Source organism: Ostrea edulis, chromosome 9 (genome assembly GCF_947568905.1).
Source record: "Ostrea edulis chromosome 9, xbOstEdul1.1, whole genome shotgun sequence".
Taxonomy (NCBI): domain Eukaryota; kingdom Metazoa; phylum Mollusca; class Bivalvia; order Ostreida; family Ostreidae; genus Ostrea; species Ostrea edulis.
The window spans coordinates 68,309,164-68,335,185 of record NC_079172.1 but is presented as its reverse complement, the minus strand read 5'-3'; the positions used below and the strand labels follow the sequence as shown (position 1 = coordinate 68,335,185).

At 37.8% G+C, this 26,022-nt stretch overlaps 2 protein-coding genes across 2 annotated transcripts in view; both read left to right on the top strand.

Annotated features, from left to right (window-relative positions):
* Positions 1 to 17,448, top strand: part of LOC125658787 (uncharacterized) — a 30,399-nt gene extending 12,951 nt beyond the window's left edge. Inside the window, exons 3-6 of the mRNA XM_048890206.2 lie at positions 1,561 to 6,534; positions 9,799 to 9,890; positions 11,684 to 11,781; positions 12,616 to 17,448. Coding sequence (XP_048746163.2) covers positions 1,561 to 6,534; positions 9,799 to 9,890; positions 11,684 to 11,781; position 12,616 — 5,165 coding nt within the window. The 3' untranslated portion in view covers positions 12,617 to 17,448. The remainder of the gene's footprint in view (positions 1 to 1,560; positions 6,535 to 9,798; positions 9,891 to 11,683; positions 11,782 to 12,615) is intronic.
* A 4,495-nt stretch (positions 17,449 to 21,943) lies between these two features.
* On the top strand, positions 21,944 to 23,383 carry LOC125659896 (uncharacterized). Its single transcript, XM_048891691.2, has one exon. The coding sequence runs from the start codon at positions 22,548 to 22,550 to the stop codon at positions 23,220 to 23,222; it is 675 nt and encodes a 224-aa protein (XP_048747648.1). The 5' UTR covers positions 21,944 to 22,547; the 3' UTR covers positions 23,223 to 23,383.
* The last annotated feature ends 2,639 nt before the right edge of the window (positions 23,384 to 26,022 follow it).

Below are 26,022 nucleotides of genomic sequence, written 5' to 3'. Positions count from 1 at the left end.
CTACACTTGTATTTTATGGTGCGATATTCAGACAACCGTTTAAACTTGTAGACGTCTGCTACACTTGTGTTTTATGGTGGGATATTCAGATGTCCCCGTTTTCATGACATACAAAATTTAGATTTGCTATGATTCACCGGACAGACCAATTGTGTATGATTAGGGCTTCTGATCCCTGGTGGTTATCAGTGTATGATTAAGGCTTCTGATCCCTGGTGGTTATCAGTGTATGATTAGGGCTTCTGATCCCTGGTGGTTATCAGTGTATGATTAGGGCTTCTGATCCCTGGTGGTTATCAGTGTATGATTAGGGCTTCTGATCCCTGGTGGTTATCAGTGTATGATTAAGACTTCTGATTCCTGGTGGTTATCAGTGTGTGATTAGGGCTTCTGATCCCTGGTGGTTATCAGTGTATGATTAGGGCTTCTGACCCCTGGTGGTTATCAGTGTATGATTAGGGCTTCTGATCCCTGGTGGTTATCAGTGTATGATTAGGGCTTCTGATCCCTGGTGGTTATCAGTGTATGATTAGGGCTTCTGATCCCTGGTGGTTATCAGTGTATGATTAGGGCTTCTGATCCCTGGTGGTTATCAGTGTATGATTAGAGCTTCTGATCCCTGGTGGTTATCAGTGTATGATTAGGGCTTCTGATCCCTGGTGGTTATCAGTGTATGATTAGGGCTTCTGATCCCTGGTGGTTATCAGTGTATGATTAGGGCTTCTGATCCCTGGTGGTTATCAGTGTATGATTAGAGCTTCTGATCCCTGGTGGTTATCAGTGTATGATTAGGGCTTCTGATCCCTGGTCGTTGGCATTGTTATCAGTGGTTGTTTAAAGGCAATTTGACCTTTTGTACCTGAAAAGAGGTTGCAGATGAGGATAGGCGAGATTGACGTAATATTGGGGGTTTTAGCATGTATGGAAATTTGTCCTACACATTTCAATGATGGTATACGGGGGTGGCAATACGAGTGGATTTATATTGAGGTAACACGGTGCATACTTCATGATGCATACATATATTGTTCACATCTGCATTACATTCATGAGGAAATGGCTACCATTGCAATTGAGAAAGATACCGAAGGCAAAAACATTGGAAATTTAAATATACATAATTGAAAAGTTCGAAGATGGTAATATGGCAATCAGATGGGTTTGATCGCCGGTGGCCAGATAGCTCAGTTGGTAGAGCACCTGACTAAAGATTCAGGGAGCCTGGGTACTTATTGCTGGTGGCCAGATAGCTCAGTTGGTAGAGCACCTGACTAGAGATTCAGGGAGCCTGGGTACTTATCGCCGGTGGCCAGATAGCTCAGTTGGTAGAACACCTGACTAGAGATTCAGGGGGTTGAATCCCAGTCTGGTACGTTACATTTTCTCCCTTCCTGTTAGTTATGAATTTGTTTGAAAGGTGGGGATGATGTCACTAAGTCTTGAATTGTTGAAAATTATGTGCTACTGAGGTGATTGTTAAGGCCTATGGGCCTCTTGTTTTGAGATTTCGTTATTTTATGATGCTTGGCAAATCTAGTAATGATATATTCTTGTTTTTAGATCCACCTGTTCAACCCAAGGTTGCGAAGGACCTGGCTGGCAATTATGTGTACTATTTACCCGACAAGTCTACGACTGAGGCGACAGGGACAGCAGCGTCTTCTACCGTGAATTATTCCTTGTCTGCTCCCGTGGCGACAACACATTGTATGGAGCAAGTGATCACACTCTCCCCCGTCAAAGGAGGGGCGGCAAATGTGGTCACTATAAATTCGGGAAACATCCTCGGCCGAATTGATGCTGACACTCTTAACTCACTTAATCAGCTTTTGGATGAAGTTCCTGAAAATCAGGATTCGTCTATGAAGACTTTGAAGGAAAAGTTAAACACAGAGGATGTTTTAACAGTAGAGAGCGCAAGTTACAATTCTAATCCTTTAGTGGGTTCCGTAAGTGTAATGTCTTCCTCAGCAGGGATGCAGACCAGCATTCCATTACCTGTTGTCAGCTCTTCCACTTCATCAGTTAAACCCAGTACTCGGGACATCTCCGTCTCCAGTAATTCGCTCGGTGTAGTTAATCCTGTCGGCAGTCTCAGTGTTACTGAATTACCATCAATTACACAATCTGTGAACCAATCAAATCCCAGTATGGTGTCAGCTGACTTTTCTAATAATCAAAATGGTATTGGAACAGAATTACTATCAATTACACAATCTGTGAACCTATCTGCAGTGCCTCCAGAAATTGATAAAATTGAACTCGGTCACAATCAAGAAAGTTTTCCAGTTCAGACAAAGAACTCGGTGTTTTCAGTTCCATCAAGCTTGACTTCGAGTATTTTGAATTCAGTTTCAGTTTCTCAAACCATTGATCAATCGTTAGTTCTGGAGTCCCCTGGAACCTCTGTGAATAACTTAACAACAGAGGCTCTGATAGTTCCTCGGGATTTTTCTGAGCCCCAGCACCAGAGCACCATCAGTCAGCTCTCTGCACATCAGTCTGTGTTACAGAATACAATATTGCCTCCATTCCACTCGATACAGTCCAACGTGGCCCTCTCCACTTATCAGCCTGTCGAAGTGTTTTCCACACCATCATCTCAGTATCAACAAAGCATTATGTCCACTCCAAAACAGGTACCTCAGGTGGATAGAAACGCAGATCAGAGACTTTCCTATGTGGACCTCAATCAATCAACAGGTGATAGTGTTCAACCCCCAGTGTTCCAACCGGATGGAAGATGTGTCGTCCCACAAATCCTCACGGATGTGAACATGAATAACATCCAACTGCAGCATACGGGGATCCCCACCATGTATTCAGGTGTCGATCAAGTAACTGTAAGAGATTCGACTGATACTCTTTCAGAGCAAAATAAATTCATGTCTCAGAGTGTACAAACTTATAGTAGAAATGGATATTCACATCATGTGGGACTTCCATTGCAGAGTGTATCGAACCCAGGGCCTCTGTATAATGTAAACACTGTTCCATCTACACCTCCACGTCACTCACAGGCGTACTCCTCCAATCTTTCACAATCTCTCATTCCAGTTTTGTCACCAGCGAGAAATACGTACAGGACCTCTCTTTACAAGTCGTCATCGAATGGAAGCTTTTATCGCAGCGGAAATTTCCTGTCATCTACTGCGCCAAATCCTGGACATCAGAGTCTTCAAAGGCATTCACAACCGTTCTTTTCACCCAGGCCACCGAGCGCCACCCAGACTTATGGATCAGACAATTATACGATGTATTTTCAGGGTGACGTATCGCAGACAAGCATGGCTAAAAGTGAACCCTCAAGTGGGCCGAACATTCCTCGGAAGCTAATGCCGAAGCGGCAGATGTTGCAAGTGAAAAAACATGTCAGCATGTACTGGCCTGATTTCTCCAACTACCCGGAAGTGTGCAGCTGTGACAAAATTGAAATGGGTTCCGAGATCCATATAGAGCAGATCTGGTTGCACATGCAGCAGATGTATTATCTACCACAGATACATATTCTTGTCATTGGATGTGATGAATTTGTTGGCATCTTAAGAGGCAAAAAGTATTACATTAGTGTGAGAGAGGTCATGATTCGCCTGATCCCGAAATTTCAGAAAGAGGTGCAGAGTTACTTGTCCGACATGAAGTGCGAGATGGACTTCATGACCTTGGAAGAGTTGGCTTATCTGAAGCAGAGAGGATGCATCGACTCAGACATTCACGACATAATTTCATTAGGGAGTTTACGAGAATTGTGTAGATGTCTATTAAACAGACACTCCAGATTGGATTCAGAAACTAATAAGCTAACAGAGGCCGCCACTGGTATATACTACAGAAAGATCCTGGAGAAGCATACCAGATGCTCCAAGTGCGGGGGAGCCGTCAAGTGTTGTGACAACCTAGATCGCTATGAAGCCATCGATTGCCCTGTGGGAATAACTTACAAGGAGCAAAAAATGGCGCTACTTCAAAGGGAGGTTATTGAAAGTGCATTCGGCAGGAAGACATCACTGAACAGGAGAAATCCACAGCAGACCGCCATCGAAAGTGAGAGGATCCATGTCGGACGCTTGTTAGTGGGGGGAACTCAGTTTAACACCTTTAAGATCAAAGATAAGTGCTTTATTTCCCTGAAGGAATTGGTGAATTTTAAATTCTCGACTTTACAAGTGCTTCAGAGCCGATTGGTTAATCTGCAGTCCCGCCCCCGTCCAGCCCCTTCCTGTGTGGATAAGTACTTCATCAAGAAGAACATTGCAGTTTATAACACGCTGTGGATTGACACGGTGATTGTCCGATGTATGTGTTGTTTGGGACAGCAGAAAACACAAATGCCCTTACAGAAATATTTCAAGTTTGGAGACTATGAAGACGTTTGGGATAAAGAAATTCACGGATTGGATGATTGTGATGTGAATGGAGTAGTGTTTACACTTAATCCCAACACTGTGACCATCTCCAATAAACGGTTCATTCAGAGAATCAATCGGTCGGGACCTGTGTCACATAGAGAGACCATTACTGCGGGCCCTGGCAAAAAAATTGAAGTGAAGCCATCAACTACAACAATGAGAGCCTTACCTGAAACTGTGGTGAGAACACCAAATGGTACCGTGAAATTTGCGACCAGACCTGCGTACAGGGAGTACCAATGTAAAAGCAGAGGACCAAACCTAAAGAAAATGAAAATCTGTGAACGAAACTTAATGGCCAATGAGAACCGGAGTAATGATGAAGAGTCACTGGTGAAAATGTCGGGAATCGAGAGAGACGCGAACCTGGTGTGTTCTTCATTCGGTCAGAACTTGACCGATCAGATGAGAGGATTGACCAAACTGAGTCCTGAAATGGATAACACTACGGAAGAGTCCATCCTGGAGATCGCTGCTCGTGAAGCTATGCTGATGCCTGAGTACCTGAATGATTCGGATGGATTGGAGTATCCGACCTCCGTGGATTCAGTGATTCAAGCCATCGGCATGGAAGATGGACTACCCTCAGAAGAGTTTGTCATTCAAGAGATTGAGGAAGGAGGTTTAAATCTATTTGATGGAGTTCTAAGTTCTAGTATTTGCGGGGAGAGTGGATCAAAGTTTGATGATAACTTCACAGACAGACAGACAGATAAAAACCAGATGTTGCTGGTGTCTCCAAAGAAGTCTTCACCATTTAATCAGAGGACAATAACACACTCTGCAAAGACAGAAGACCTGCCGGAGATGAAAAGAACAGAAATTAGAAAGAAAAGAGTTCCAAAACGATACGAGGAATTTTTCCAGAACAGTATACATACCGTGCTTCAGAGTAAGAATGAAAAACGGAAAGGGAACGGATCGTGTACAACAATCAAGCATAATGGTAAAACATCCAAACAGAGGAACAAAGGCACGAAAAGTCAGCAGGATGTACAGACACTTGTGAGCAGGAACGGAGTGGTGAATCCAGATAAAATGGAGAGCAGGATTCTGAATGTCATAAAACATTCAGAAATAGAGGGCATTACAAAAAAGAACCAAGAAGAAGCTTCTGTCAACCCAGTCGCTAACCATAAAATAAATGTGAAAGATGGAGATTCCAACAGCAAAGAGATGCATCTTAGTGAAAATCTGTGTGGATCTCAACAAAGCCAAAATCTAGATTTATCTGCAACTCAATGTGCTGTGGCTCCTAGTGAGAAAGTTAACGCCAGTGAAGGTGAAAATGTCCACTGTGAGGAAATAAGACCAATAGAACTGATGAATTCCAAGGAAAATTCACCGGAAGTTGTGATTGAAAACAATATTGAAAGTTTGTGTTCTCCAATAAAAAAACTGGACAATGCTAGCAACACTGCCAGTCCAAATGGCAGTTCTTCTTCTCCTCTTTCAGATGAAGTGAAGTCGTCTAGATTTAAGAGAGTTTACGATAAAGTGGCAGCTTTAGAATCATCTGAAGATGAATATAGGATTCTCCATATGTTGGCAACTGTAGCTGAAGTTATGACGGAGTCGGGGGATGAACAATGCAATCAGAGTACTGGGTCAGGGGGGCAGCACGAGGAATCATGTGACCTACATACTGAAATTATTAGTGATAAGTGTGATAATGAGGATACAAATCATGTGAAAAGTCTTGATTTCATGGGAAAAGTTCCAACAGACTCATCAAATTCAGATGCTAGTTTAACAATTCAGTCTGACAATGTCACAGAGAAGGAAATATCAAGTGATGACAAAGAAAGCAGGTCATGTGACAGAGACGACCAATCAGGTGCCAGAACAGGGCTGACTGATGTGGAAGTGGATCCTGTGAAGGATACCGGTGATTCCAAAAACAGTATACCAGAATTGTATTCCACGTTAATTTCTGACGAGGAGCTTTCTGATGTTCCCCCACGTGTTCTGCCTGGGTTTGGCCCAGGTACTGACTTGTGGGAAAGGTTATCAAAATTCATTAGTTCTGTAAACCGGTATGTGGATGTAATACAGTCTCAGAGGGAGCCGGGAATCCAGAGCAGTCGGATAAGATTCCTGAAGGGAGCAGAGCAAGCTTTCCCAGGTGAGGAAGTCCATCAGAGCTAATTCTTATTGCATGGATTATTTTCCTTATATTGATTAGTCATGATTTATAGAAATTATCAAATCATGAGCATTTGGGGGGTACATTAAACCTGATATATTATGTACTACATATAACTGTAAGCCACATATATTTTTGAAATGTTATTTTTGTGATCTTGCCTTGAAGAATTTTTCAGGAAGACAAATTTTGCAAATGTTGAATTTGTTTTTCAATACATATATAAATGTAAAATTACTCACACAATCCTAATTTCCACAACAAGAATCTTCTTGTGGCATTCACAGTGATAATGAAGCATCTGTTTACATACATTGTACAGATAGTGTTTACACCCCGGGCCCCAGAATTGGGTACAGTAGTAAGTTGTACAAAAATGTTTACATAGGAAAGGGAAAAGCTCATGTTGAATCATTTCTATCCTATGATGTGGTGAATTATTTGCTTCATTCCTTTAATAAATAATTTGGGGCCCGCATTGAAAATGCAACATCACATTGTCCGTTTGTTGTCACATCATTGTGACACAATATCTTGAAGAGTTTTTCGGATGAGGCCGCAAAAACCAAAGGCCCATGTCACAGCTGGTGTGACACAATAAAGATCCCTCCCTGTTCAAAGGCTAAAAGCACCAAGCATAGGCCTAAATTTTGCTACCCTTCACCAGCAATGGTGATGTTTCCATGAGTGAAAAATTCTTGGGCGGGACGTTAAACAATATACAATCAATCAATCAACATTAAGCTTTCATATATTACACAAGGTAGTTGGCCATTGTAGGGGGTGGATCTGTAGCCCTCTGATCTGTTCCAATATTTTCTCAGAGAGCTACAATTCTACAGCTAGCCTGATTATAATAGGTATTGAGCCCTCTACCAAATAGTGAAATTCACGCCTGATTATAATGGGCATTGAGTCCTCTACCAAATTGTGAAAGTCCTGACCCCAGGATTCAGGTACCAGGGTGGAGCTAGAGTGGTCAGTATATATTATGTACTGAAAATGCAGTAGAAAATCTTCTTTACTGCTGAACATCAAGCAGACAAACTGTTTGTGTGATGGTATTGAGCAGTGTGTAATTTATGACCCCTGGATGCAGGTCCCCTTAGGCACTTAGTTAATCATATGTGTAAAATACTATGTATTTTAGAAAATCATCTTTATGCCTGGACATCAAGTACAAAAACTGTTTGCTTGATTATAATGAGCAAGAAGCTCTCTTCGAAAAATCATCTTTACCCTGGACATCAAGTACAAAAACTGTTTGCTTGATTATAATGAGCAAGAAGCTCTCTTCGAAAACTGAATAAAATTCATTTGTCCTTTTCAGAACTCAAATTAGGAAATCTTATTTTGCTGTGATGTGATAAAACTTATTCTTCTATGAAAGAATTGTAAATGATCAGTTGTGTATGATAGATGTAAAAGTAAAAAAAATGGAAAAGTATGAAAAGCAGATAGGTAACACAATGATTTCTATAGAGTGAAAATGTCAGGTGACTGTTAATGCCCATGGGCTTCTTGTTTTAAGGTCTTCAACTCTTGTCTGAAAGTGCAGCTCCTTTGTTTTCTGATGTTCAATGGTTGACAAAGGAACAATAGCTGACTGTTTTAACGACCCAATGGGTTTGCTACTGCCTGGGTTCAAACCCTGACCTTTTGCACACAAAGCAAATGCTCTACCACCAGAGCTAGCATGCTCGTCGTGGTTGACTGGCATTCATCAAAGTAGTTGATACATTGTCACGACATGACCAGTGAAAACAAGGACTATATATTTACAATTTCATATATACAACCAAATATACAAACGAAAACAATTCAATAAGTAAAACTAGATCTGTCGGTGTTCACCGGAGAGCTCCATGTATCCACCGTTCAGGTTTTATGAATGTATCACGTGTCCACCACCCTGCTCCATATATGCACCACAAGACTCCACGTGTTCACCCGTAGGGTTCATATATATACCATGAGTTAGGTCATCATCCTGCCTTGGCCTAGTGTTAGATATTATACCCTCGGGTAGCCATCCCCCACCAGGCTGCCACCACCAGACCTTCGCTACTAATCCATTCAGCTATACAGGGAAACCTTCAACAATTGTGTTGAAACGTAATAATGCAAAACACCCAACTAGGCTGCTGTACAATGCATATTAAGTACACGAACAAACAAACAGAAATTATATTAAAGTTTAACTGTTTTACGCCGTTTCATACAGCTAAGGAAAGTATTGTAACAACATTACAAAGAGAATGCATTACCACTCAAGATATTGAAATTCATGGCATTTACACGTGTCAAAAACTCCCGTATACAATAGGACCACACTAGTATATAGGAGAGAAGAGAACATCTTTGGCTGGACCGGGAATCGAACCCGGGACCCCTGCATTACTAGTCGGGTGCTACCACTGAGCTATCCAGGCCAATATCCAGGGTCCGCATAACCCTGATTACTACAACACTACCACAGAGCAGTGTTTCTAAGTGATATGAAACAGAGCAGGTTAAATACGTACGATCTTAAAGAACTACTTCTTATAGTAAAATAGGTAATGCAGATTCAGCTATCACAAAAACCTAATCTACCCCTTCATATCACTGGAACAACACCGGGTGAAGAGGAAAAACGTGTGCTCCCCGAGTAAAACTGGACACCGCTTTATATAGTAACAAGTCATTCAAAACAACACAACCCTGACCATGAGATTGAGGCACCTCACAGGATAATTTAATAAGGGTCAACATGGGCAAATGCATCCAAGCAAAATAAACTCGAAAATGACTGTGGCGTACATTATGCATTGGTTTACTGGTGATTTTTACATGAACAGCTTTGCATTGTACAGAGCAGTTAACTGCCTCACACTAAGTGATTTTGTTTGAATTGATGAAAAATTTGATTTATATTCCTGAAATAAAATACATATGAATTAGATCATGTTGCAGTGCAATATCAGACTGTTTGTGCAGGTGAGTTTTTATGACTGAGAGTGGGCTTTTCGACGTGAGAGTGGACTTTTCTGACTGAGAGTGGGCTTTTCGACCTGAGAGTGGGCTTTTCTAACTGAAAGTTGACTTTTCCTGTAACTTGTTAGTACTATCGAGACTTTGTCGAGGAATTTAATTCTTCATGGTGTACATAGCCACATGTATTGTCATGCATATTAAAAAGTTAAAAATTACCCATAAATCTTAGATTAACTGCTTGTTACTCCGTCTTTATTCATCTTACAGGTCTCTACGGATATAATGAAATCCAGCGACGAAAAGGATTTGCCGTATTGTTAAACCGTATTTTGTATCATCAGGACGAACTTCTCAAGCAGGTTAGTCTTTTCGTTTATTTTGTGAACCTCGTGGTTCTATCAGGGTTATTTATTAACCACCCAGAGCTTGGATTGCGATATTGTAATGGAGAAAAATGTGAAATGGTGATTCTCTGTTTTAATTTTTTAAACCCTCACTATTATGTCTAACTATTTTCTCCCTTGGTGGGCCTCTTGTTTAACCCCTCACTACATGTATTATGTCTAATTATTTTCTCCCTCGGTGGGCCTCTTGTTTAAACCCTCACTATTACGTCTAATTATTTTCTCCCTTGGTGGGCCTCTTGTTTAACCCCTCACAATTATGTCTAATTATTTTCTCCCTTGGTGGGCCTCTTGTTTAAACCCTCACAATTATGTCTAATTATTTTCTCCCTTGGTGGGCCTCTTGTTTAACCCCTCACTATTACATCTAATTATTTTCTCCCTTGGTGGGCCTCTTGTTTAAACCCTCACTATTATGTCTAATTATTTTCTCCCTCGGTGGGCCTCTTGTTTAAACCCTCACTATTACGTCTAATTATTTTCTCCCTTGGTGGGCCTCTTGTTTAAACCCTCACTATTATGTCTAATTATTTTCTCCCTCGGTGGGCCTCTTGTTTAAACCCTCACTATTACGTCTAATTATTTTCTCCCTCGGTGGGCCTCTTGTTTAACCCCTCACTATTATGTCTAATTATTTTCTCCCTCGGTGCTCTCATCTGAAAATAAATATTTCCTTGACTATTTGATTGTAAAACAAAACAGAAAAAATGAATAGGTTAGTTGTGTTTGTTACAAGATTGCTTATTATTATACCCCACCCCCCCCACCCCCCCCGCAACAAGTTGTGGGGGGGGTATACTGGAATCGGGCTGTCCGTCCGTCCATCTGTAGACGCAATGGTTTCCGGGCTCTAAAGCAATATCCTTTCCACCTACAGTCACCATATCAAACATATGGACTACCCATGGGATGAAGATGTTCCCTATCGATTTTGGGGTCAAAAGGTCAAAGGTCAAGCGCTCTGGACATTGAAGTAGCAATATGGTTTCCGGGCTCTAAAGCGTTATCCTTTCCACCTACAGTCACCATATCATACATATGGACTACCCATGGGATGAAGATGTTCCCTATCGATTTTGGGGTCAAAAGGTCAAAGGTCATGCGCACTGGACATCGAAGTGGCAATATGGTTCGGTTTGTCATGCCATTTGTTTTTTACACTCAGAAAAGAGGTAGTTTATACCTATTACCAACACCCTTTGGGAGATTTGGGTAAGCGGGGGGTATTCTTAGTGAGCATTGCTCACAGTACCTCTTGTTATAAACAAACATCAAACTCAACAAAGCTGAAAAATCACAAATGAAAGCATATGGAATTCAAAACTGGAAATGGGCTGGTTGGGAGGGAAGGCAAAGGCAAAGTAATACTGTTATACAAAAGCAAACTTTGTTACTTGTAACGAACTTCGTACTGCATGAAAACTGACTATTAGTAGTGTTTATACCAAGCGCAAAAGCACTTGTCTTTGAACTTAGAAACCTGCAAAGTGTATTTACAGAAAGTATCGAAAAATGTCGGAATATAAAACGTGAAGAAATAAATTCCTCAGAGTTGGGAAAAATACACATGCCTCATTTACATTTTACGGTTCTAATTACAGTTTGTTCATTGTGTGATACTTGAATAATTAGTTTTTTGATCATCATAGTAACTCTTAGTACCATTTAGCTGAATGAGTTTGGGGGAAATTAGAGGAAATGTAATGACGATTTTAACTTAAGTCAAAGTGTTGCTTGTTTATTTACAGGGTCTGGAGGACACTGTTGATAAGAGTGGTTTGGAAAAACGGAGTGCCCCAAAAAACAGTTCTGTAAACAAAGCAGCCAAAAGGAAAAAGCTCTGCTGGTTTGTATTTTGATAAAACAGAAACCCCTAAAATAAAACTCAGTATTGTATGTTTTAAACAAAGCCATTATGGTCAGTGCCAGGTAATTTTTCCTGCTACTTTTCCTTCAATTAAGTTGTAGACTCCAGCAAAATGTTCTGGTCATAGTGTGTTCATTGTTGTCATCATTATTTTCTTGATAACCACATTCAAGGAAGTCATTGGGGGGGGGGGGGGGGGGGGGGATGTTGTCCAGAGTATAGGCCAAGCCAATGGGAGGATTTTCTTTCTTAATTTTTATTTCCCGGGGAAAAAACATTAATGACAAAAGGCATCACAGAAAGTGTTAATCAAGTTAACATTCAAAGAATCCTTGGTAGAAGATATAAAAACCAACATTCTGTGACTTTAATCATTCATTCATGTCACTGGGAAAGCAAGTTTGTTTGAAATTGTAATTTTTGCGAAAATAAAAAAAAAATTGAGGTGGGCCTTTTTTTGAGGGGCAGACAGGGATGATAATCTATCAATTAATTTTAATTGGTCGTATCTTAAAAACCATATATTCAATGAGCACAAATTCACTGTGCCCTGCCAAAGGGGGATGGAGGGGGGGGGGGGTGTTAGTCCTGTTAAAGATAGTTCTAGTTGAGTTAGGAGTACATGTATTATGTTCTAAATGAGAATGTCTGTAGGCCACTCTCTTTTTTGTAAGGAAAAATTTGTAGGAAAGAACCTCAGTAGTACGCATAATTATTATTATTCAAAAGATTTCAACAATAACAAGTTAACCAGACAAATAGAAGTAGACTTATTTGAATTAGGTATTTATTTGTTATTCTTTTTATTCATAGAGAGTTGTATATTGTGGAAGAATGGAGAAAAATGTTGAAGGGCCGTTTGGATCTATACATACAGGAAGTCTGGAGTTGTATGGAATGACGCGAGATGCCATCCAACGTGTGGTGGGACGACGTCGTCCGGAGTGGGATGTCGTCGTCCGGAGTGGAATATTGTGTAGTGCTCTTTATCTATGATGCTGCCGGGGCCAAAACATTTCAGTTGTTAGACAGCCTTGAATTCGTTATTAATTGTTAACTAGTGGAACTACTAGTCAATTTTGTTCTTTGAAATGATTTTTATAGTGAAATGTGGTTTTGTTTGAGAATTTATTATTGAAGTTTATTAGAAAATTTTAATACCAGTATCTACCAAGGCAATTTGTAATTGCCTGCACTAAATAAGATGGCATGAATACTTACAAGTGTACAAGTATGCTACAGGAAATACACAGCAATTTGTGATGGTCGAAACAAAAGCATGTATTACTGGAATTTACGACGGGAATCTCACATCCAATAATTGATATTGTTGTCTACATTGTGTTGATAAATTGATTTTTTTTTAAATTGGAAAAGCTGCATGAAACAATATTTTCTCGGGTTTTTTCCCCCAAATATTTCACTGTTATGTCAAACGTTTTGCACTATTTTGGTTATATAAGATTGATCTATTTAATTGGAAAGCTTTTTAGCCCTGCATATGTTGTGAAAGTTAATCTTTAATGGCAAAAACGTGGTGTTTTGATTGAGCACACTATTTTTAATACTGTACATTGGTAAACAGGGTTGCTTGATAGCTTTTACTTTTCTTTGATTGTAATTCATTAAACACAGTCTGCATGCAATGGCCTCCTTCTTACTATTCCTTTGTTACTGTTGGTACGAATAGTTTCTACATTGTGTTGTTCAATTTGCAAAAATCAGTTGTTAATATTTTTAAACTTCACGGAAAATTTCTGTATGGATGTTGATAATGTGTGCATGTTTATTTTACGTAATACTTTGTGTTTGGACATTTGAATATGTATCCCACCTTTGCATGAAGGCATGACTATCAAACTTCTCCATGCTTTTCACATAGAAAAATGACAGTACATTTGAAAGAAAGAAAACTAAATCTGGAATCTGCATACATGTAGCATAGTACGAGAACATTTTGCGACTTGCAAATTTTTTATTTCAGTGTAGAGGAATCTTTACAAATTATATTTCTTTGAAATACATTCAGATCAACATCCGGTCAATGCACACATTATGTCATGAGCTACATTTGAAGAAAACATTTTTTTTTTGCATGAATATCTTTTTTAGTTAGGAGATACATAGGTAGTGGCCACGCCCCTAAAATAACTGATAAATAATAAAGATTTCTTAAACATGACATCATGAATATTCTTTTTTCACCAATTATTTATGTTTTGCTAAAAACATGCACTGTTTTCCCTTCCGTAAACATGGAGCGCATTTGAAAACCTGGTTACATGTAATTTTTCTAAAATAGGTCAAGAATAGAAAAATTAATCTTATTCTCTCACTGTGCTCAATATTGACTGAATTAAAAACCCTCTAAAAGTGATGATTTCTGTATAGAAACAATAAACCCATGTAAACCATCAAATGCTTCATTCATCAAATTACAAAAATACTGTATCAGTTTTATCCCACAAGAATTAAGATTTGAAAACAATAGAAATCAAATCAAGAAGACTTTATAGGTTGAAATCTTAAAGACTCTACATTTAAGGGCCAAATTTGAACCCAACGTATGAGTATAGTGAGAGAAAATGTTTTAGTTTCTCTTGAACTCGCAAGCTCTGCATGCATTTTATCAGCTGTAACATTAACTGCATGTTGTGTTTTAAAAATCATGCTTTTCTTGATTTCTGGAATTTCAGTTTTGAAGCAATTATTTTTATTCAGAATAAAATTGATGAATCAAATTTTTTTGTTTACAAATTCAAATTAGAAATGTTGTTATTTATGAACATGCATGTATATGTTAATTAAATAGAAGAAAGGCAGTTTTTTTTATTCGGTATTGGGTATTACATTGAAATCTGAAACAAGCTGCAGTCTAAGTAAGAAGATATTGATTCTCCTGAATGAAATAACTCGGTGACTGTTATCAAACTTATCCTTGGTTTAAAATCAAATTCCTCAATATATTTTGCATAATCCGAATAACACTCTAACACACATACTGGATCAAACACATACTGGATCAAACACCGGTACTTATGTGACGTGCAACATAACACATAAACAACATTCATTGGTGGTATCCAGTTTGTATTTGTGCATACTGTTTTGTGTTAATGAAGCTCCTCATTTTCCGTATATACTCGCCCATAAGTCGGATTATAGGCGAGTGTATACGGTACTGTTACATATAGCCATTGCAATAATCATTTGTGTTTACTTTTCATGTATTTGTAAATTTGAATTTGTTATAAATTTGTGGCTTTCATTTGGATCATGGTTGACACAAGGTACATGAATGCATAGAAAGTTGTGAAGGTGTCAGCTTTTCTGTTGATGTGAGTACGAAGGTTGTACAAGGTTAACACAGAATTCACATGTGCTTCAATGTTTTCTCACCTCAAACTCTTTTCAAAAAAGAATGTTATTTGTTAATTTCAGTGTAAGATTGTTTATATTGTTTTGAAGATGTCATTGGTGCTTTTTTTTTTCTTCCTTCGTTTAGCTCACCCGAGTCTACAGCTTAAGTGAGCTGTTTAGATCAAATTTTGTCTGCCATCTGCCCGTCTGAAACCTTTTTATCTATGCATGTCCTGCTTTTCACAGACTGCAGTGTTTAGACAACTAGACGGTTGTTTAGGAGTTTGTTATTTGGAACCATGGTTAGAGCATCGTGCTCAAAATCACACAGCCCCTCACCTCTGGGCGGCGTGGGTTCGAATCCCACCCGTGCCGGTAAGTGAGAAAGTTTCCCAATTTTCTTTCGGAAGGTCAGTGATCTCTTCCCATGTACATTGTATCTGGGTTCTCTCTTCCACCAATAAAAATGGGTGCCACCAGATAACTGTAATATTGTTGAGTGTGGCGGAAAACAGCAAATCAATCAATGATGATGATTTTTAAATTTGCTCACAAATGATCCCCATAGTTTAATTAAGAATTTGGAATTGCTCATATGACTGTTTGAACGCCTTGACCTTGATTACCTTATTTTAACCTTAAAAGGGCATGGACACAAATTGAATTGAAAATTTTATTTTCCCAATTTTAATGTAAAGTGTTTCTAATGATCAGCCATGTTTTTGTTTACATATACAGTGTTTAAAAGAAAATACCATGTATAAAACAAAATATGACAATGCTAGAAACTGCTTAATTGTGTTCAGAATTAACATGTAATTTGATAAATCTGCTTTAAACGAAACTTTTACTAGTATATTTAACCTTTGTAAACAAAAACATGACACAGACCTTGTTTACTCAACAAAGAATTGTGAGCTCTGCATCTCTTGTACCTCAACAACTGACATTCAATTTTTAGGACACCTGAGTAAACTCAGGTGACCTATTGCAATTGGTTGTCGTGGGTTAACAATTGAGCATTTTTGACTTCTTAATAACTACCATTCCAGTTCTTTTCAAATTTGGTATGAAGCATCATTTGGGCAAGGGGGACATAAATTGTAAATTTCAGGATTCCTAGGGGTGGAGCAAAAACTGCCCAAAATTGACCAATTTTCAAAAATCTTCTTTTCAAGAACTGCAAACATGTGAGAAAAACTAAATGCATAGTGATGTAGAGCAGGAAAGTCTCTACCAAAATTGTAAATTTCATGATCCCCGAGGTAGGAGTTCTGACCCCCAGGGCAGGGTTAAATAACATCTTCTTTAATGCTATTGATACTAAATGGATAGAGCAGGTAGTCTTTTACCAAAATTGTAAATTTGATGATCCCCAGAGTAGGGGTTCTGACCCCAGTGTGGGGCCAAACTAAGTATATAGTATTTATGTTTAAGTTTGCTGATGCTGTATAAAATTTAAATGCATACTTAGGAATTCAGAAAAGGATGTACAAAAAATGGTAAATTTCACATCCCAGGGTTATGAATTTAGGATGGGTCCAAATTAGTCATATATTTTGATGTTTGAATGTTAATACACCTATTATATTATATAAAGCCTTTCATCAGTGTATGCACTTTTTAGGACAGTGAAGTGTTAAGAACGCAATCTTGTTTTATACTGTTGCTGAACATTAGAATTTAGCTTAGATATTCAGAACAGGAATTTTTTTTCTAGATTTCATAGCCCATGGGAGTAGTGATACTTTTTCACTAGTATTCAGGTGACTGAGAAGGCCTGTGGGCCTCTTGTTTTGCTGTCCATTAGAAATACTTAAGTATTGTAAACATTAAAAATGAAATAAAAAATAGAAATTCGAAAACTTTAAGCTCAAATCGTGTCTATGCCCCTTTAAAATAGATTGCCTACTATGTATGGTGTTTATCTTTAAGATAATTTCCTAACCTTAGCTGTATCGTTCAGGGATGTGGTAGATATGAGAGTTTGATTCAATATGCAGAACTTCTTGCCAAATATTCAAATAGGGAATGAATACTGACCCATACACAGCTCTGTTGCTTGTATGAGAACCTTCAGGGCTCATGAATTAGTGAAAGTGAAGAAATCAGGTGATTGGATGTGGATCTTGTTTTTGCATTTTTTAAATTTTGTTTGTTCTTTTAGCAGGTAGCTAACAAAAGTGATAATGTGTGTCTGATTTTATTATCTGTACATAAAAGTTTATGAGAGATTGAGTAAGTACAATCAAAGTCCTTGGACGAATAAATGCTGATATTTGTCTATTTCTTTTGTGTTTGATAGTGGTACACGTGAACTGATAGTGGTACATGTAAACTGATAGTGGTACACGTGAACTGATAGTGGTACGTGTGAACTGATGGTGGTACACGTGAACTGATAGTGGTACGTGTAAACTGATAGTGGTACACGTGAACTAATGGTGGTACACGTGAACTGATAGTGGTAAACATGAACTGATAGTGGTACGTGTGAACTGATAGTGGTACGTGTGAACTGATGGTGGTACACGTGAACTGATGGTGGTACACGTGAACTGATGGTGGTACACATGAACTGACGGTGGTACACGTGAACTGACGGTGGTACACGTGAACTGACAGTGGTACACGTGAACTGACGCCAGCAATTGTCTATGAAATGAGGACATGCATCACAGAACAATAATTTTATTTTTCCAAAATTAACGACAGGAAGTAAACTTTTAAAAGATACAGAGAAGAAAACAAAGGAGGAGAAAGTGGACATCAAATCAGTAGATGTACGTGTGTACCAACATAACAGCATATGGTATTTCACCAAGGTGGACAATAGTGACCTAGATAAACAATAGTGACCTAGATATTACACAAAGATAGACCATAGTGATCTAGATATTACACAAACAATAGTGATCTAGATAAACAATAGTGACCTAGATATTACACAAACAATAGTGATCTAGATATTACACAGATAGACAATAGTGACCTAGATATTACACAGACAATAGTGATCTAGATATTACATAGATAGACAATAGTGACCTAGATATTACACAATGATAGACAATAGTGACCCAGATATTACACAATGATAGACAATAGTGACCTAGATATTACACAATGATAGACAATAGTGACCCAGATATTACACAATGATAGACAATAGTGACCCAGATATTACACAAAGATAGACAATAGTGACCTAGATATTACACAATGATAGACAATAGTGACCTAGGTATTACACAATGATAGACAGTAGTGACCTAGATATTGCACAATGATAGACAATAGTGACCTAGATATTACACAAAGATAGACAATAGTGACCTAGATATTACATGATAGACAGTAGTGACCTAGATATTACACAGATAGACAGTAGTGACCTAGATATTACATAGATAGACAATAGTGACCTAGATATTACACAATGATAGACAATAGTGACCTAGATATTACACAATGATAGACAATAGTGACCTAGATATTACATAGATAGACAATAGTGACCTAGATATTACACAGATAGACAATAGTGACTTAGATATTACACAGACAATAGTGACTTAGATATTACACTGATAAACAATAGTGACTTAGATATTACACAGATAGACAATAGTGACTTAGATATTACAATGATAGACAATAGTGACTTAGATATTACACAGATAGACAATAGTGACTTAGATATTACACAATGATAGACAATAGTGACTTAGATATTACACAATAATAGACAATAGTGACCCAGATATTACACAGACAATAGTGACCTAGATATTACACAATGATAGACAATAGTGACCTAGATATTACACAATGATAGACAATAGTGACCTAGATATTACACAATGATAGACAATAGTGACTTAGATATTACACAATAATAGACAATAGTGACCCATATATTACACAGACAATAGTGATCTAGATATTACACAATGATAGACAATAGTGACCCAGATATTACACAATGATAGACAATAGTGACCCATATATTACACAATGATAGACAATAGTGACCTAGATATTACACAATGATAGACAATAGTGACCTAGATATTACACAATGATAGACAATAGTGACCTAGATATTACACAATGATAGACAATAGTGACCTAGATATTACATAGATAGACAATAGTGACCTAGATATTACACAGATAGACAATAGTGACTTAGATATTACACAGACAATAGTGACTTAGATATTACACTGATAGACAATAGTGACTTAGATATTACACAGATAGACAATAGTGACTTAGATATTACAATGATAGACAATAGTGACTTAGATATTACACAGATAGACAATAGTGACTTAGATATTACACAATGATAGACAATAGTGACTTAGATATTACACAATAATAGACAATAGTGACCCAGATATTACACAGACAATAGTGATCTAGATATTACACAATGATAGACAATAGTGACCTAGATATTACACAATGATAGACAATAGTGACCTAGATATTACACAATGATAGACAATAGTGACTTAGATATTACACAATAATAGACAATAGTGACCCAGATATTACACAGACAATAGTGATCTAGATATTACACAATGATAGACAATAGTGACCCAGATATTACACAATGATAGACAATAGTGACCCAGATATTACACAATGATAGACAATAGTGACCCATATATTACACAATGATAGACAATAGTGACCCAGATATTACACAATGATAGACAATAGTGATCTAGATATTGCACAAAGATAGACAATAGTGACCTAGATATTATGCAAAGATAGACAATAGTGACCTAAATATTACACCAAGATAGTGACCTAGACATTATGCAAAGATGGGTAATAATTACCTAGATTTTACACAAAAGTGACCTAGATATAACACATGACCTAAATGTTATATAGATATGCACGGATGTGTCATGATATGCAGTGCTGTCATGACAAGAGTTTTTAACTTTCATGACCTACATCTTGCATGTAGATGTACACAGAAAATTATCTCAATACCAGATATACATAGAGTGCCCCGTGTCACGCCCACTTCGAGAAAATGAGAACCATGATCTTGGTTGTATGTACTCTGTTCAAGAACAAAAATACAACGAGAACATGTTCATGATACAGAATATCCGGCGCCACTTGATATGCTAGAGCAAGATGGTGACGTATGATATGAGTGACACTAGAATTTGTTCAGAAAAAAACATATCAATTATCATCATGACGTGGATGTCTTGTGTACACAAATCTTCTGGTAATGTTACAATGACAATGGCTCGTGTACAATGTAAAGAGGACTATAAAATAATTCTTAAAAAGAAAATAATCAATGTACAACTTATCAGATTCATGGTTCTAAATGCTGAGTATATACATTTGCTAGCGTAAACTGTGTAAACTACTTGTTGATCCGAGTTTTTTGTTTTGTTTTTTTTTTGTTTTTTTTTTATTGGTTTTTGTACACATAATAAAGTACATGAATACAACAAGTCATATATAATTATCATTATGTGCATGGAGAGAGATAGTGAGAAAGAGAGAAAAAGAGAGATGCATGTTTTAAGTAAATATTAAGTTCCATCTGTTCCATTGAGTATCAAATTTTTTCTTTTCACCATTCTTATATGCTATATATTTGTGTGTTTCATAAAATAATTTCATTTGTGATATTGCAGCAGGCAAGTTTAAAGGTTTCTTAGTGCATCTTGCAGTATAGACATAATACTTCAGAAATAAAATAATAATGTTTTGTATATCACTATTATGGTTCTGAATGCTGAGTACATACATTTGCTAGCGTAAACTGTGTGTTAACTACTTGTTGATCCGAGTTTTGATAAGGCGGCTTTTCTGTCAATCCGAATTAAGGTTTGGCGGTTAGAAGAATCGTAATTTTCTGTCCATCTGAATTTAGATATGGCAGTTAGAAGACTTGTAATTTTCTGTCAATCCGAATTTAGATACTTGCTGTTTTTCTGTCAATCCGAATTGAGGTCTGGTAGTTAAAAGAATTGTAATTTTCTGTCCATTCGAATTTAGATATGGCGGTTAGAAGAATTGTAATTTTCTGTCGATCCGAATTGAGATATGGCGGTTAGAAGAATTATTATTTTCTGTCGATCAGAATTTAGATATGGCAATTAGAAGAATTGAACCAAATTAAGATATGGCGGTTAGAAGAATTGCAAATTTCTGTCAACCCGAATTTAAGATAATGGCGGTTAGAAGAATTACAATTTTCTGTCGATCCTAATTTAGATATGGCAGTTAGAAGAATTGTAAATCTCTTTCGATCCGAACATAGATATGGTGCCACGGTTAAAAGAATTATTATGATTTACTGTCAATCCGAATTTAAGATATGGCGCTTAAAAGAATTTGAATCTGTCGATCGGGGTGGGTGGTTAAAACGCTTGTAAACGTGTACATTTTCATAGATTTTATACATGTACGTGGGGTTGGGGGGGGGGGGGTTGGAGCATTCACTTTTGCAATGCGAATTTGTAACACAGTGATGCAATATATTTCCCGTCAGAATTGGTTAAAGAATGCATTATATTCATATTAGTACACATCGTGCGATGTACATCATTGTATTATAATTTTCATTGTATGGCAAACGTAAATGTTTATTTTTTTTCAATATAACACATGCAGTGAAGAAACAACTTAAATCTAGTTACAGGAACCATTCAGTGACAGTATTAATAAACAAACAAAAGTTACAGGAACCATTCAGTGACAGTATTAAACATGTTCAGTTTCTTCGGATGTTTCAGTTGCTGGCAGCGTCTTTAACGTTATGGTAACTAGACATGCTTGTATTTCTCGGTTCCGCCCACATTTGTTGCAGACTGGAATTTCAAGGCAAACACATATGTTGCAACAATCATGTTTTGTCTCTGAGCTGGCACACAACTCATCCTTGAAGTGTTTGCGATGTAAAAGTTTATTAACTCTTGTTTAATGGAGACGTGATCAAGCAAACAGCGTATATTTAGACGTGTTTGTTCGTGAAGGCTTCAGGAGCCGACAGTCGTATATTGTAGATACCCCTTGTGAGCCCCCTTGCATTCTTCACACATGCTGTTCGGCGATTTCTGATAAATATACCCCCACAGCTCTGCAGGATAAGAAAGATGCTACATCATATGTAACCGTCTGTCGAGCGTCTTACAATCATTGGAGTAATTACAGTGTATTAATATCAAAGCTGAAGAGACGAACAAAATAATTTCTTTATTAAGGATCGCATGCTGTATTTTTACTGGAGCGTTTAATGTTTTTACTCTCGATCCTTGAGGCGAGTAACAAAATCACGAATATCCGATTATTTTTCATAACAAAGCTGGAAAAATAAGTGAACGGAAATGGCGCAGATTGAACTCCCAAGATTAACAGAAGGCTACCTGGGTCCCCAGTCCAAGTTCTACACATACGGCCTGACGACTTTATCCCACCCCGAACCCGTGATTCATTCGGAAACAAACCAGGTAGAAATTGTCATTGGAACGGCCGAGAAAACGAGATTTACCACCAAGCTTTTAGGCGTGGATCCAAAGGGGGAGTGTAACCAACATGTGCTGACACAGGTCCAGGGGAGCGAGTACCATTTCACTGTCGCTGTTCCTAGGACGGGCTTCTTTAAATTTCAGATCTACGCTCTGCCTAATTCTGAAGCTGGACCAAATATGATCAATGTCTTTAACTACTTGTTAAATGTTCAGAAAGTGGATCATTACGTGGAAGCCTTCCCGAAACAGTACCCCCTGTGGAAGCAAGAGGGCTGTTATCTGCACGAACCGCTTATGTTGATGAAGGGAATTAAGGAACCGACGGTAAAATTCCGGTTCCTCGTGCCTAAGGCAATAGACGTTCAACTGAAAGTGCACGAGGACTGGTTCAAGATGGACCAAGTTGAGCCGGACATTTACGAGACATACGTTGACTTCAGTGCCGGTTATCCCGGTGGTGCAAAAGTCAAACTCAACGTCAAAACTGGACGGAGCCACAAATTCGACACTCTGCTGGAATACACAATTTGATTTTAAAAATGCTTCTTGAAAGTACTGTGAATATTTTCTGACTTGCGTTTATGACTATGCTTCTTGTAATATAACGGTGTTTGGTTGTGGAGATGCATATATTTTTGTGGTTTATTTTAACTATTTTTGTTTCTTTTCAAAATAAAAAAAATAAGAGTAAACGTTTGCTTTCCCATGTTTTGAGTTGTGGCAAACGCGAGTGTAATCTAAGACCTCGTTGTGATGTGTCATTTTATTACTCACAGTCACGGATTGCTCCGCGCGTCAGATCTGTTGTATTACTCCCTGCGATTGGAGCAGGAGGCCAAGAGAATACAGCAGGAGGCACTGTGTTTAGTGAAAACCCGTCCTTGGGACAGCTAGGGTTTGTTTTACTAGTGGAGACATGTTGACCTTACTGTATTGTCGAAAACTAGTTTTTTTCTTTCTTTCCAAAATCAGGCATTTACCAACAATCATCGATTTATCTAATTGCAGATATTCATGGTCATATTTAATGTCAAACGGGGCCATCGTGCATCACGTGAAAGTGTCCATTAGTATAGATTTATTACAAATGCTTATAAATCTTAATAAATTCAGTATATCTCTCTCTCCGAACAGTATTTAAACATTTACAAATTGTCGGTATTTCTTCTGTTTTGCAATTATCTCCCCTGCAGTACCCACGGGATGGTAAATTACTCCCAATTGCAACAATGTCTATGCTGTCGATGGTATGAATGAGTCATGACTTCTGTAGAACTCTTTAATACCAATAAACCAATGTCGCTGACCGTTAATGTATACTGCCGATGGTCAGTGACCCATAACCCTTGCCCCAGTCTCTGGTCATGAGGTCGACATAGCAATCCAAACATATTTAAATTTTAAACAAATGACTGTTTGCATGCATGCGTTAATCTAAATAGATATCCCTGGTTACAGCCTATGAAATGTAGTAATTCATCTAATCATATGGTAACACCAAATCATCTTGAAGCCAGTGATCAGTGGGGCTAGTTCCATTGCCCAGATCCCTGCACTTTATCTAACAATTAAGTCAGGGTCTCGATCTATCAGGGGTGTGATCCCAGCGTCCTGGTCCCGCCTCTGTTGTCAATGTCAACCAGCGTCCCGCCCCCTCCTCTGTTGTCAATGTAAAGCGAGTACCTGTTAGACTACGAAACGAAACCAACCCAATCGAAACGAATGCATTCTAACTGAAACCAAAGGAAACGAAACAAAAATGCAAAACCAACGAAAATCAATAACTACTTTGATACCAAGACATTTTTAAAAAAGATGTTAAATAATTATAGATAAGATTTTTAGTTGATCGAAAGTTAAATGGCACGTTTTCATCTCGGACAGACAACAGTAAAAAAAAAAAAAAAAAAAAAAAAAGCAAAACCATTTAATAAGAATATTTCTCAGACAGTTTACTATTTATTTTGAATAATAAGAGTTACAGTTTGATCTATTCTAGATATTGAGAGAGAGAGAGAGAGAGTCAGTCAAAATCACCGATGAGGCAACGGCAGAATTTCAAGATAAGATCTTGCATTCAATCTATTATCATGAAAGGAGATGTAGCGATTATTTAGAACTGAAACTCGGCGAGTCTATTAAAAACCTTGATTGTGGTGAGAAGCATAAAAGTAAAATGTTAAATGTTTTTCCATTGTTTATGTATAAAAAATTATACCTATTGAGTTTGTCCGTCATTCAGTCAGTTAACTGCGAGATCTCAAGTATAGTGTCCAGTCCTGCTGTAGCGACTACATGTAGAACGATATTATGGTGCTTGCTTTTGGGATAAAAGATTAGCGAAAAGTAGTTAATATTCATTATCATTATTAACTGCGCATTAGAAAAAAATGTCATCGAACTTCCGGAAATCATGGCGTAAGAAGGCGAGGGGTCGACTAAGTACATATAACACGGCGGATTTTTCAAATTTAAGGTAAATCGTGGTATCTTGTTTCAGAAAATGTACTAAACGATAAAAGAAGCAATAATGTCTTCCACTCCCGGAGAAATAATTGACAAAATCCTTTGATTTCTTGAATTACTTTATTGGGAGAACTCAGTTTTTTCCAAAAAACCCTTAAAATTTGGGTCATTTTATTAATTTCACCTTATTAAAATGATAGAAAATAGTACAAATAACTTAAAAGGAGAAATATTTCAAGCCCCATAAAATCTGTAAAATCCAGGAGCTTCCGGGGGCTTCGCCCATTGGACCCCCACCAGGGCTTCGCCCTGCACCCACTGCTCATAAAGTGCCCCCCTCCCCCCGTAACTACAATTCCTGGATCCGCCCCTGATGACCCATATCAATATGTGTCTTAAAAAGTTTATTGATATCATATGTACATGTATCTTTTACATACAATATTTACATCACATGAAGGAAAAAAAAAAAAAAAAAACCAAGAGGCCCATAGGCCACATTGCTCACCCGAGTCACCTTTGCTCATATTTAAAGATTTTTGCTATATATTCGCATGTAAAACTTTGATCCCTATTGTGGCTCCAACCTACTCCCGGGGGCCGTGATTTTTACAAAATTGAATCTGCACTATATCATGAAGCTTTCATGTAATTGTAGACTTCCCTGGCCAGTGATTTTAAAGAAGATTTTTAATGAGTTTCCCTATACATTTGTATAGAAAATTTTGAACCCCTACTGTGGTCCCATCTTACACCCGGGGACCATGATTTTTAGAAACTTCAATCTGCACGATGTCAGGAAGCTTTTATGCAAATGTAAACTTCTTTAGCCTAATGGTTCTTAAGGAGAATTTTTTTAAAGATT